Genomic DNA, 14,370 nt, shown 5'->3' with positions numbered 1-14,370 from the left:
ATATGGCAGCTAACTGGACTTTGATAGTAGAGCAGCTTAGACCAGAATGAAACAAATCTGCCAGGAAATCTAAAATTGCATCCAAAGGAGTGCAGAAAGTATATAAACTTTTTCAGGAGGGCCAAATAGAAAATATTCACTTGCTAACATAAACCTTCCTGGTGGAAGATTTCTAGGATGACAAAAGGATATAAACAACTCTCTTAGAAAGCTTGGGGACTCTAGTCATCACTAGAACTGGAAGAATCATGTGGTCAGTCTGAGGGATTTTTGTTCAGGTGAAGTTGACCTGAGGGTACATAAGTTCATAGGTTCATAGGTAGGTACTATGCTATCTGCCCAAAGGCATTTATAAGCCTAGCCAGAATGTGTTGGCTTTCATTGCCCCCTTAGATTAGATCCCTGTGCCTCTGTTCAGCAGAGCCACTGAAGTGACCCCCGGGGTAAACTTTCTGTTTCCCATCCACTCGTCAAGGTTTCTCTTGAAGAGTGCTAGCGAGGAGCTCTGCCTAATGTAGATTGGAATCTTGTTCCAAAGCATGGGAAGGCTCTGGGACAGGAATCTATCCCAAATATGTAAACTACGCCAAAATAAAAATTTGTATGTATTTGTATGTATATGTACATATTTATGAATTCTAGGTACTGTTGTTTTAAAAGTAATAATTGCTAACAAATGATGATAGGCTGGCTGTGACGCGATTTTAAATGTGCCCTATTTAAAAGTGAAAATGAAATGTAGTGTTTTATGTACTGATGAAGGGTGGTTAGCCCAAAAGCTTTGCATTCAATTTTTATTTTGGCGTAGTTTACGTATTTGGAGTTTACTCTACACAGCACTGTTTACTGGTCTTTGAACAGGAATCTATCCCTCCAGCACATCCTATTTATTGTTGTGATGAGGTTTAGATCCCTAGAGCATGTGGCTGGAAGGGATAAGGTTTTCTTTAGGTGGAGCGTGTCCATCAATTTTGGGTTGGACATGGCCTTATATGTCAGGCAGAGATCACCTCTGAGCAGGCGGTATGCAACCGAGTACAGCTGGAGTTTCTTCAGTTGAGCTGCATAGGGCATCTGTTTGAGGCTAGTGATCCTCTTGGTGAGATACTTCTGTGGTCTTTCCAGCTTCCAGCTGTTGCAGGTGTCTTGTAAGGTACATCCCAAATGGGGCATTGTACTCTATGATGTGTCTGATAAGTGATGAGTAGAGGGGCACAATGACCTCTTTTGATCTGGATGCAAACCCTTTTGTGATTAGGTGGGCCACATAGAAGGATTTTCTAACCACTTTGGCAATGTGATTATCAAAGGAGAGATTACTATCTACTTAGGTCCCCAGATCCCTTATTATGTTTTCTGTATTTAGGGAACTACTACCTATGTGGTAGTTTGTGGGTACTTTGTTATTTCCAAAGGGAACAACTATGCACTTTTTGACATTTAGCTTGAGGCCATGATTTTGACACCAGGTATCCGTCTCAGTGAGACCCTTTTGGAGGATGTCTGTGACAGCTGATGAGTCAATTATAGCCCCTAGTTTGCAGCTGTCTGCGAACTTGGTCAGCCATTGTCCTCCTGTGCTTGTCTGTACCTCTGAGAAATATATGCCAAACAGGAGGGGTCCTAGGACTGAGCCATGGGGAACGCCACTTGTAACCGGTTTAGAGTTAGACCTAGCTCCCACAACTCTCACCATGTGGGTTCTGTCCGTGAGCCAATTGGCAACCCATCTTGTGACATAGGGGTTTATGTTCAAGTTGGTGAGCTTGTCTATAATACCAGAATGGGGAATGGTGTCGAAGGCCTTTGCGAGGTCTAGGTAGGCTGTGTGTACCACCTTTCCCTCATCTATAGCCTTGGTAACTGTCTCAAAGAAGTCCACCAGGTTTAGGAGGCATGATCTGCCCTTAACAAAGCCGAACTGGGTAGGGTCCAGTGTTTGGAGGTTCCCAATGTCTCTGTTAATGAGTTCCATGATGATGCGCTCCATAGCCTTGCAGACCAAGCTAGTCAGGCTTATAGGGCGATAGTTCCTGGGGGTCTGTTGTGGCTCCACCTTTGTAGAGCGGAATAACTGTTGCTGTGCACCACTCTATGGGTACGCAGCCTGTGGAGAGGCTGAGTTTGAACAGTGTGTTTAGGTGAGGGGTTAATTCATCTTTGAGCACATGTAGGACGCAGCTTGGGACACCATCCAGTCCCACTGATGCTGTGTTTTTGGCTTTGGAGAGGGCTATTTTAACCTGAGTGTCAGTGATTTCAGGGGCTCTACATTCTTCTGGTATGGTTATGGGCCCTTTTGGGGGTAAGAGGGGGGGGGTGAAGTTTGCACTGAACCTGTCTGCCAGGAAGTTGACAATATTGGTCGGTTCAGTGTATTTATGCCATTCTGCACTAACTCTGAGCAGATCTGAGCATTGCCACTTAGATTTTTGACATAGCTAAAGAATGCCTTGTGGTTATCTTTGGAGTCCTTGGCAAGTTTTCTTTCAAAGCTTGCCTTGGACAATTTTATTAGGGATCATAGTTTCTTGCTGATACTGATCAGGGATGTCTTCCCTTCTTGGGATTTTACTCTTTTCTGTGCTAGTTTCCTCCTTCTGCTGTATAGCTTGTTTATGACAGGGGTCCACCAGATTAGTTTCCTTTTCTTGGAAGTCTTGGTTATGCTTTGGATAGCATGATCCATGCATTCTTGTAGGTGCCCGTAGAATGCATTAGTAAAGGATTTTGCAGCTTGGACAGCATTACCTTTAGCATGGAGGCTTTGAAACTTTCCACCTCCGTCTTAAGTAAGGTGAAGTTTGCTTTTGAAAAGTTTTTCATGGTGGTTTCCTTGTCCGGGGGTGGGGGCGGAATGTGGATATCCAAAGTGATTTGTTTATGGTCAGATCTAACCAGCGAGGGGTTGACCTCCGGTGTGGAACACCTGTTGCCTATGTTGGTGATGACCAGGTCCAATATGTTGTCACCTCTGGTGGGAGTGTTGACAAGTTGTTCCAGGGCATTTGAGTTTATAAATTCTAGGAAATGTTGGGCAAGGGAGTTAGTACTTGAGTAGTTCTCCCAGTTAATGTTTGGGTAGTTGAAATCACCCAATATTAGGGTGTTTGGTAGGACCTTTATGTTACCCAGTGTTTCCAGAAATGCGGAATGGGGGTCCTGGGACATGGTGGGTGATCTGTAGCAAGCTACAATTTGAATTGCAGTTTTGCCCATTGTTAGTTGCATGTGGATAATCTCTGAAGCATCGTGCTGTGCCACTAACCTGGAGGTTTTTGTATCCTTGATGAATATGGATACTCCCCCGCCTTTTGCATTTCTGTCCAGGTTCTGTGGCCGAAATGTATGGCATGAGTTGTAGCCTGGTAGTGCTGGGGTGCTCTTTGGAGCCTTAAACCAGGTTTCTGTTACTGCACATATATCGATTTTCTCCATACTGAGGAGTGCCTCGAGTGCGTGCATTTTGAGGTTTAGACTTCTGGCACTGAGTAGTATTACCCTCAGATTTCTGTTACTTGTGCTATTTACGGTGGTGGGTTTGTCTTTTGAGCCTTGCCTAAAAAAGGCAATATGGGGGTGGCAAGAGCCTTGGCAAGTATTCAAAAGACAGGTGCAAGCCATCTCTAGCAAAGCAGCGTGGCTTGTCGAGCATGTCATCCCAGGCAGACAGACACTGGATCCCCTTTGAACGACACCAGAACCTTAGCCAATTGTTGAAATCTATAATTTTTTCTTTATACAGTGGTATCATTCTTGGTGAGGGCAGGATGCTACTCAGGGTCAGGGTCATACCGGCCTGGGCTACATGATCAGACAGCTCTTTCATGTCTCTTTTCATGTAGTCCAGGGATCTCAGGTCATTCACATCAACACGGGCAATGACAGATTCATATTTGTACTTGTTCTGGAGTGACCTGAGTGCTTATGTTATGTGGTGGATCCTGGCACCCAACAGGCAGCTAACAGTAACCTTCTCCTTATTCAGCCTAGTGAGTGGGACGTCAGTATGCCTGACTATAGAGTCACCTATTACTAGAATGTTGGGTATGTTATTTTGCCTTGAGGGCTGTGATTGCATGGCACACTGGTTTTGTGAAGTATGTGTTTCATGGTTTGTGTTGGGGGGTGGAGGTTGCTTGGATGTCTGCTTTGGAGGGCTCTGTTACTTTTGCAGATTTTTATTTAGAGCCTCCGAGTATGTTTTTGTGTATTTACGTGTATTTTTTACCGGTGCTGGTTTAATGGGTCTATGTGAGACTGGTGGTGTGATGCCAGTATTTCCCTTCTCCTCTTGACTGTCTGATCCAGTCTTGGGTTGAGAGAGCTTAACCTCCAGTTTGGCTGTATAATTGCATCTCTCGCATGTATTAGTGTTTGGTGGTAGGAGGAGAGGGTTGTCTGTGTACATGAGGCAGTTGTTACATTGCTTCAAAATGCCCAGAGTCACCAGTTGGACTGGAGAGTACACCTGAAACTGCCCTTTGAACATGCCTGGGTAGGTACAGTAAACGGTTTTACTGAATGGCTGGTAAGGTCGAATAGAGAGCCTTGTCCTTCTGTAGTACTTGGGTTTATAAGTGCTTGCTATGAGTTTTGAGCAAGTGCTGGACTGTGAAATGAATGGCTTGAGTGCTTAAGTTTTGTCTAGTTCCAAGGGAAAAATTGAAGAGGAGACTTTGTGGAGCCAGGAATAGATTTACCCTAGCTAACCAGCTCTGCCCGGTGCACAAAACTGGGCAAATGTGGTTTTTATAGCAGGGAAATAAAAGAGATAGAAATTAGCCCAAAATGGCCAATAAACTACTACTTTCTGACCTGAAGCCACTCCTCCAGGGACAGATAGGCTGCTCAAAGCTCCCCTCTCTGACAGGTGAACAGAGAAACTTCCTTCTATCCAAGTAAGGTATGGGCAAACACAGAGATCTGCAACATAGCCCTGAATTCAGCACTAACCTGAAAACTGGACTATACTAGCCTAGAAAGGTGGGAAACAAGTATATATATATATATATATATATATATATATATATATATATATATATATATATATATATTTTTTTTTTTTAGAAAATAAAGCAGATACAAGGGAAGAAACACAAATACAGTAAAAGCAGATGAATAAAGTGCATTTATATATATATATATATATATATATATATATATATATATATATATATATAAAACAATAGAAAATTAACAATCTGATTTAAACAAGTTACCCAATTAACCAGAAAAAACTCAAAACTGAGCCCTGTTCCAGCAGTCTTCAGTCATACAAGTTCTAACTGCACACTCCGCTACTACACTGCAAGGGAACCCTCTACAAAAAAGATGGCCTGGATCAGTGCTCAAGTTATACAAACAAAGCTAGATTCAGCAGGCCTGAAACTTGTCCTATGAGAGATCAGACCTGAAAATGGATCCAGGACCTAGAGAGGGTGCAACAGATGAGGCCACAGAGAGTCAAACCAAACTTGTCTCTGCCAAAAGTAAGCTATGATGATCATGGTCTTTCTGCAATGGGCTGCCTTCTGAAGAAACTTTATTACTGATGTACTGGGGGATAGGCATAAAGGAGACCAGGGGGCCAAGCATAAAAAAGAACATCCATTGGCGACTGCCGTGTGTGTTGAATCAGGGCAAAAAAGCTGCTGCATTTGGTGCTGGAAGGGGATGTAAAGAGATCACAGAAGGGATGCCCCAGGCAGTTGAACACTTGCACAGCTATCTCTGGATTGAGAGACAACTTCTGAGGCATGAGGATGCTCCTGCTCAAGCTGTCTACTAGTATGTTAGATTTCCCCCAGGATGCACTTTGCTATCAGAAGCTGTTGCAAGGACATAGCCCATTGCCACACTCTCATGGCATCTTGACACATCATATTTGAGCAGGATCCCCCTATTTGTTTATATACCATACTACTGATTTGGTATCAGACTATATGTCTAACACACCCCTGCAGAAAAAGTCCTTAAAGGCCTTCAGTACTAGGAGGACTGCTCTCATCTCCAAGACATTGATGTAAAGACCAGCCTCTGACTGGGACCAGGTATTTTGGACTGTCTTTCCATCAAACTGCCCCCACCCCAGGAGGGAAGCATCCATGGTAATCATGGCTTGAGGCTCAGGAAGAACAAATGAGCAACCTGCTTGAATGTGGTGAGACTCAAGCCATGAAGCAATATGGTGGCAGCATATATTGGTAAGACAGATTGAAGAGCCATAGGATGGAATAAGATTGACCACTGAACCAGGGGAAGAAGAAAAATAGATATAGCCATCAATCCAAGGATATGCAGAACCAAGAAAGCTGTAGGCTCCTGTGAATTTAAAATGTAGTATGTTTAAATATGTAAGGAGGATAGTCTAGAAGGTGCAGTTACAGACTGGATTTTTTGTAGTTCACAGTGATGCCCAAGGACAGACACAGCTGAAGCAAATAGTCCTCAGCTTAGATTAGAGATGCCTTCATGGCTGCTGTAAGGAGCCAGTCATCCAGGTAAGAAAAGACCTAGAACCCCTGCTTCCTGAGCCAGGTTGCAACCACTACTACACACTTGGTGAACAACCAGAGGGGTGGCTGTTGTGAGCCCAAAGGACTCCACCCAGAACTGATAATGGCTGCCTCCCAGCCAGAAGTACAGGAACCTCCTAGAGTGCCTCATTATCTTTATGTTATAGTAGGCATCCTTGATGTCTACAGAGCACATGCAGTTATCCTTCCTCAGCACAGAGAGAATGGTCTGTAACTTGGTCTGTTTCATATAGCACTCAACTCGCTGAGGGCAAGAATCAGTCTGAGTTTCTTGTTTTTCTTTGGCAATAAAAAGAATCTTGAGTAAATCCCAGATCCTCTTTGGTCTGGTGGAACCTCTTTGATGACTATGTTTAGAAGCAGCTTTCTTATCTCCACTGCTGCTTCACTTCACTTAAGGGATAAACTGTTTGGAAGGGATCTTTGGTTCTCCTTTAAAGTGAAAAGGAATAGAATAACCCCTGAATAAAACTCTCAAATCCCTATCATCTGAAATGATGGCCTCCAAAGCTTTGAGATAAAGATCCAGGTGCTCCCCGACTGCCTCCAGACAGTGACAGCCAGGAAACCTTTCAGGTGTGCTGAAAGGACTTACCAGAGAAGGAAGCCTTAAATTTCTGATTCTGCAGGCCACCCCTGTCCCTTGGACAGCATTAGTTGTACACCCCTGCCACCATGGGAGACCTCATCACCAGGAATATCCTGGAAAAACTCTTGTGACTTTAAAAAAAAAGAGTCATCCCCCTTCTGATACCTGGTAAAGGACCTCTGAGGGGTAGAGAAACATACCTCAGTGCAGACAGCAACTTTCCTTCTTGTTCAGTCCTGATCAATGTATCCTTGATGTCTATCCTTGGGAGGGACTAACACTTTATCAGCCTCCCAGGTGACTGGCTCCACCACATCAGGTTCTCTCCACTCCCTCCGGGACACCAAATTGATGAGGGTATCTGGAGAGGGAACCACCCAGGACTTGAATGGGCCCACACCAAAACCCTCTAGAAATACCAACTCCTCCAGGATACCATTTTACAATTGTTAAGGACCCTTCTAAGTGTTGTTAAGGTCAGGTCTTGTGCTTAAAAAGCACTGAACAAGGAAGTTATTTTACTGTTTTTTGGAGTGTAATCAGGGCACTCCATTCACTGCAAAGAGTTTAAGGATCACACACTGTGCTAGAATGCTGTCAGTGCTCTGTTATAATGACTACTGAGAAAACAGGAAAGAACCATTTCATCTTCAGCTACTGTTTTTTGAATATGTTGCATAACTGGACTTTCTGCCTGGTTCCACAATCTGTATTATCGATTAGATTTTTCAAGATCCCTTTATACATCTCACTTACTAACATTTGTTTTACTGTAATTTTAAGTTAGGATTTGTACTTAAGTTAAAAAAAATACTTTTACAACATATACTGCATTTCAATCCAGCTGGAGGGGTAACTACTCTGGTTTCTGACCAAATAGGCTGTGATTATCAGGCAGTTTCTCAATAGAAAGAAAACGGTGACAGACACCTGTATGAAATGAGGATCTACTTTTATGGTGAGTCCCCCTCATACTTATACTTTTTTGTTGAAAATATCTACACTTACGACATTTTACATTGTAGAAGTTCTCCAACAAATATTGCAAACTTATTCCCTACAGGCTATAGAATTATATTAATTTAACTAATATCTAGGCAGGTTTGTTTGTCTTTCGGCTTTTCCCGGTTAAGGGTCGCCACACCGGAACTCCTGTCTGCTAATGATTGGCAGTAGATTTTCACGAACGCCGAGGTGCCAGCTCAACGTTCAACCTTCAACAAAGGCACTTCCATTTACGCATGTCTTTCGAATGCTAACCCAACCACGGGGAGGACATGCAGACTCCACACAGAAGGCACTCCCCGCACTCCAGTCGAGAATCAAACGGGAGAACCTCTTGCTGTGAGGCAACAATGCTACCACTGCACCACCGCGGATAACTAATATCTAGGCAGGTACAAGTCTTAAAATTTGCTGTTCAGTCTACCTGACTTGAGGCAATTTATACATTGTCTCCATATCTGTCATAATTGAATCTACCTGGCAGTCTGTCGAAAAATAACTTAAATAAAACAATGTTATTGTGGTAACTTCCCTTTCTGTTGGATTCTGCACACCATTTTCAACAGCGAATTTTGTATATTTGTGTATACACTGAGATGTTTTTTTTTTCTTTATTGCATCAAATTTTGAGTTTCCATTGAATAAAAACATTTCTAATAGCCAGTCCAGACACACCATGGCTGGAGTTGCACTGACAGCCTTGGAATGTTGTCATCTTGGACATAAGGGGAGAGAATGACAGTGTTCTTCTAACCTTCTGGTGGAGGTCAGAATTTTAGCCATTATGCCATATCTGGTAGCATAGACATAAAGCCATGACTATGACCCAGACAATCTTAGTTTGAGTAGCAGCTCAGTTGCTTAAAAAATTGGTAGGCAGAAGATGGGCGTATCCATCGGGGGGGGGGTGTAAAGCTGGGTGAAGCTAGATGAACACTGCTACGACCCCTTGCAGGAGGAGTGGTGATGCAAATACATAGCCTGGGAGTGGGCGTTAAGCTTGGCAAGCCACATCTTAATTGTTGCCTTCAACACAGGCGTGTGAAAGTGTGCACTCACATGGGGAAGGCACTGAGTGCTTCTGTGGAGACACAGCTCACTACCCTTACCCAGGAATAGGTTACTGCCATTACAAATATACCCTCATTGCCAAGATGTCAGTGAGGCTGTTTAAATGACAGCCCCCTCAGAATAGTACTCACTCTGAGACTTAATGAAATTCTCAGTGTCAGAGAATGAATAAGCTGTGTCCATTTAAGAGGCCACTTCATGGTCAGTAGGCATGGTGGTAAAAAGCATATAAAAAAGAAACAAAAATAAAACATGGGCATCTTATCTAGTATGACATTCCCTTGCAGATCATATCTTGTTAGTTCCTCACTATACTGTTACATTAATAACCTTCATCTGGACAATAGGGATATTAAGGAAAACAACAGAAGAAAGCTAATTCGGGTTTTACCCCATTACTACTTTCAAACATTAGAAGATAACACTACCACCGACACTAATGTACCAGAATAAAAAGAAACCCAAAAAAAAGCAAAAGCAATTAAGTATTTTCTACCATAGATGCAAGTGGCCACAACAAATGGTATTTCATCAGCTCTGTCAGCCATACTGCTCAAAATACGGACACAAGTGAGACGTTAATATCTGGAAAACTTAAATCATCTAGTATATTACTCATAAAAAATAACAGACTGCATGTATAACTTTAGACAAAAAGCTTGTACTTTTGTGATTTATATAATAATGGTGTATTGTTCTGAAATGCTTGAATAGACAGTGCAACAGAAGGCATCACTATTCAGGCCATACCAGAAAACACCAGCTGTTGTCACTATAGTTGTGAAAACACATTTATTCCATGTTTATTTTCCATTTCATCACTGGGAGTGAATGATTCTACTCTGAATACTTACAGTGAATTACACTGCAGAAGTACATTACGAAGGTAAACATGAGTGTATGTATCCAACACTGATTTTTTTTAACTTTCTTAAGAGTTGCAGAACATTACTAGTAAAAGAACAGCAAATTCAATTTCATCTAAGACACCCGAGGAAACTTCAGTGTCACTGTCACACTAATTAGAGGTGTTAAGTGCATACACTTTGCAGTTGTGCAAAAAAAGCAGTATGAAAGGTGATTTTGGTTTATTCAAAATGTTTAAGTGGATATGCGCTTGATTACTTTATGGTGGCACCACATTAAGTCAGTTAAAATGGTAACCAGTCCAGAATGCCAACTTATATTATTAAATTTACACATGCACTAGCTCATGTAATAAAAGCACTGAAACAAAGCCATGGGCTTCTTTAAAACATTTTTGGACAAGAATGCTACCAACTTAAGTAATATTACTCCGTTCTCTCTCTCTCTCTCTCTCTCTACATTAAAACAGATAAATGCATCTTGGCCTTGTGGAGTGAGATTTTTATTCATATGAACACTACAGTGGCAATATGGATTATATTAATAACAGAAAATAGTATTTCTCCATTTTAAATATAGCTAGGTTTAAATTTTACATATTTCAGAACTCATGGCCAGTAAGTGAGAATATAAAGGGACATGGATTTTTAACTTCTTGTATAGACACAAAAGAAAATATGAATCCTTCTTGTGACAGATTAGAAGGAAAGCACTGTACTTCCCAGAGTAATCATTTAAAAGGAACATTGTTGTTTTAGTATTAGCTAAATAGTTTCACATTTGTTATACATGTGTGTGTGTGTGTGTGTGTGTGTGTGTGTGTGTGTGTGTGTGTGTGTGTGTGTGTGTGCGTGTGTGCGTGTGTGTGTGTGTGTGTGTGTGTGCGTGGATTTGTGTGTGTGAGTTAGTAAACTGCTCAGAAGTAGTTATACAATAAAAAATATCCTAAAAGCAGCGTTTGCATGTGCGCAATTCTAAGACTTGCGTACTAAACAATATTATTTAAGATTTTGCTTATAAAAAAATATGTGTAAATTGCTGGGTTTCAACTTTTTGACTAATTAGCAGTATTAACTTTGTATAATTCAGCTGTTAATTGGCATGTGACTAATTAGCAGAACTAACTTTTTATAATTCAGCCGTTAATGAGCATGTAAACTGAAGTTTAAATGTTTAAAGTGGTTTCATGTGCCCTTTTCATACTTTGGTATTACTTATACATTTGAAGAGCTGCACATTGAAACAGCATTTCACAGAGAACTCTAGTCACATTTCTGGATATTCATTTTTAGGAGTCTATATTAGATAAATGAAAGTTTATCTTACCGAATGCTAACATGAGTGAAAATCCCGGAACCTGAAACCAGAATTGTGAGATCGCAGTACAGTGAAGATGGGAATATTTGCCCTTTCCTCACTGTAGTGCAATCTCGGAGTTGGAATATATATTTAGTGGGGGGTGTGGGGGCACAGCCCCCCATAATTGCAGTTTCGAGTTCTGGGATTTTAGATAATGTCAGCGTTCGGTAAGATAAACTTTTGTTTATCTAATATAGACCCCATTTTTAGAAATGACCTTTAGAAAAGTAAATTTAGCCCCATAAGCTAAAAAAATACTAATCATTTGAGTTATGCAGGTGTATGAAAACTATAAAGATGAATAAGATAGGAGTGACAAGTATTTTTTCTTCTAGTTTCTGATCACATTTGTTGACTTTTGACTATCGGTTAAACTGCTTTTAAGTAGCATGATGCTTTCAAAGCTCTATACACAAAATGAGAGTAAGTCTTGGTAGACCAAGCAGACGGTGGTTGTGCTACCAAGTCATAAAGCAAAAGAACTGTCTTCAGAAACTGGTGTGGTTAATTTAGATCATGTGAATACTTAAACATCACTGAAAAATATGATCTCTTAGAAGGCGTAGTCTCCCAAGTCCACACTGCTGCATTGTTACTGTGGGATTCACACATGGTAATGCAGTCAGGGAAATGCTGTGAGGGATGCTAGAACCATTCCAATATGGCTTAAACTCTTAAGTTAGGAATATGAAGTGACAAGATCTCTAAAAGAAGTTGGCATTGCTGCAATGTTTTCTTCTGGTTCCTGCTGTCACAGAGGTATAACCAATCCTTAATGACAGAAACTGACAAATGAAAACCACTTATGTGGAATATTCACAAGACAGTGATAAGAGTGAAAACTATGAAAGGTTGCTGAGCTGGAAGGAAAATGTCTCTCACATTAATTCCTATGCACATACTCTACTAATATTTTTACAGCCTTCATATTACATTACTGATATCATAAACTACTTCCTAAAATCTCAGAAAAAAATTTTGCAAAATGACCTATTAGTTATGTTTGTCATATTTTTTCAGGAATTCTACGAAATATGGGTGAGCCAAGACACAGCAAAGGCTAAGTTCATGAAAAAGATCTTTGAACACACTATAAAGTATTCTAAAAGTGAACATGGTCTTAAGGAGCTAGTCCTTGGGTCTGGATTTGTGTCGTGTGATTCCTATGCCATGGCTGCAGCAATAGATGACAACATAGTAAAAGAATACATAGAGTGTGCTGTAAGTGTGGAGCTGAATGGAAAACTGTCTAGAGGAATGATGGTTATGGATTATCTTGAGCTGCTTAAGAAAGAACGAAAAGCATTTGTCATGAAGTCCTGTGACATGGAAAAATTTAAAGCTATTGTGATGGCTTGTTTGAAATAATGTTTACTGCTGTTTCATGTCCAACTGTTTTCAAGAAATGACTACCTACTTATAAACAAGATGTGACAATAGTGTCAGTGACAGAAACACAGTGGACCATTAATCCTAATTTCAGACTAATGTCCTTAATCTAATTCACTGAGCATCTTTTTGGATATTAAATATTGACCAGTTCCTCAAGAGTGTCTGCTTCCCATCTGATAAATATTAACAAATTTTAATCATTAAACTGACTGTTTTTAAAAATATGTCTTTTATGTTTACATTGCACTTTATACATTTTTAAATAACATAAAACTGGATTATTTTAAGTAAAGTAATAGCCTTGCCCTGACTTGTAACAGAAATACAGTATGCTGCTCTGTTTAATTGACTATTAACTGATTGGCAGCTGTTACACATTTTTAATGTTTATGGTTGCTAAGTATCATCAGAAAAATACTTAAGTAATGAAAATACTACCTTTTTTAATGTTTTTATTAAATTCTGCTGAAACATATACTACAATGTACATATTCTTTGTTTCTTTGTATAATAAATACAAATGGCTACAGTATTTCAGTGACTTAGTTTGAATTTTCATAAGTGCAATCATAAGGAATAGTTAAGTGTGATTAAAACCTTTACCTTAAGATACAGAGTGCAGTCCTAAACTCTAATTAACTTTCTGTGTGGAGTTTTAACATTTTATATTGGACAATCCAGTTTCTTCCCACATTCCAAAAGCAATTATGTTAGTTCATTGTTTACTCTAATATATATATATATATATATATATATATACACACACACACACACACACACACACACACACACACACACACATGCATGCGTGCATACACATCACACACATACATAAACACACACACACACACACACGCGCACACACACACACACACACACACACATGCATGCGCGCTTGCACTCACACACACACACACACACACACACACACACACACACATGCACATGCATGTGCGCGCGTGTATAAACACACACGCACGCACACTTACTATATGTGTGTGTGTGTGTGTGTGTGTGTGTGTGTGTGTGTGTGTGTATATATATATATATATATATATATATATATATATATATATATAGAGTGGATATAAAAAGTTTACACACTCCTGTTAAAATGACAGGTTTTTGTGATATTATAAAATTAGACCACAATAAATCATTTCAAAATTTTTCCCACCTTTAATGTGACCTATAACCTGTAAAATTCAATTGAAAAACAAACAAATCTATTAGGGGAAAAAATATAAAAAAAATTAAAAGAAATGATATGCTGGTTGCATAAGTGTGCATACCCATAAACTAATACTTTGTTGTGTGTGCACACCCTTAAACTAATACTTTGTTGAAGCACCTTTTGATATAATTACAACATTCAGTCTTCTTGGGTAGGAATCTATCATCGTGGCACATCTTGACCAGGCAATATTTGCCCACTTACTTGCAAATGTGCTCCAAATCTGTCCGATTGCGAGGGCATCTCTTGTGCACAGCCCTGTTCAGGTCAGCCCACAGATTTTCTATCGGATTTAAGTCAGGGCTCTGGCTGGG

At 40.3% G+C, this 14,370-nt stretch overlaps 1 protein-coding gene across 1 annotated transcript in view; it reads left to right on the top strand.

Moving 5' to 3' along the window:
* The window catches only part of LOC122802524 (inosine-uridine preferring nucleoside hydrolase-like), a 311,465-nt gene extending 298,111 nt beyond the window's left edge, over positions 1 to 13,354 (top strand). Inside the window, exon 5 of the mRNA XM_044072178.1 lies at positions 12,451 to 13,354. Within this exon, the coding sequence (XP_043928113.1) occupies positions 12,451 to 12,798 (348 nt within the window). The 3' untranslated portion in view covers positions 12,799 to 13,354. The remainder of the gene's footprint in view (positions 1 to 12,450) is intronic.
* Positions 13,355 to 14,370: the final 1,016 nt, after the last annotated feature.

This window comes from Protopterus annectens, chromosome 5.part0, assembly GCF_019279795.1.
Source record: "Protopterus annectens isolate FY-2018-M chromosome 5.part0, PAN1.0, whole genome shotgun sequence".
In the NCBI taxonomy this organism is placed as follows: Eukaryota; Metazoa; Chordata; order Ceratodontiformes; family Protopteridae; genus Protopterus; species Protopterus annectens.
The sequence above is the reverse complement of the archived record's forward strand: the minus strand, read 5'-3'. Positions and strand labels throughout refer to the sequence as shown.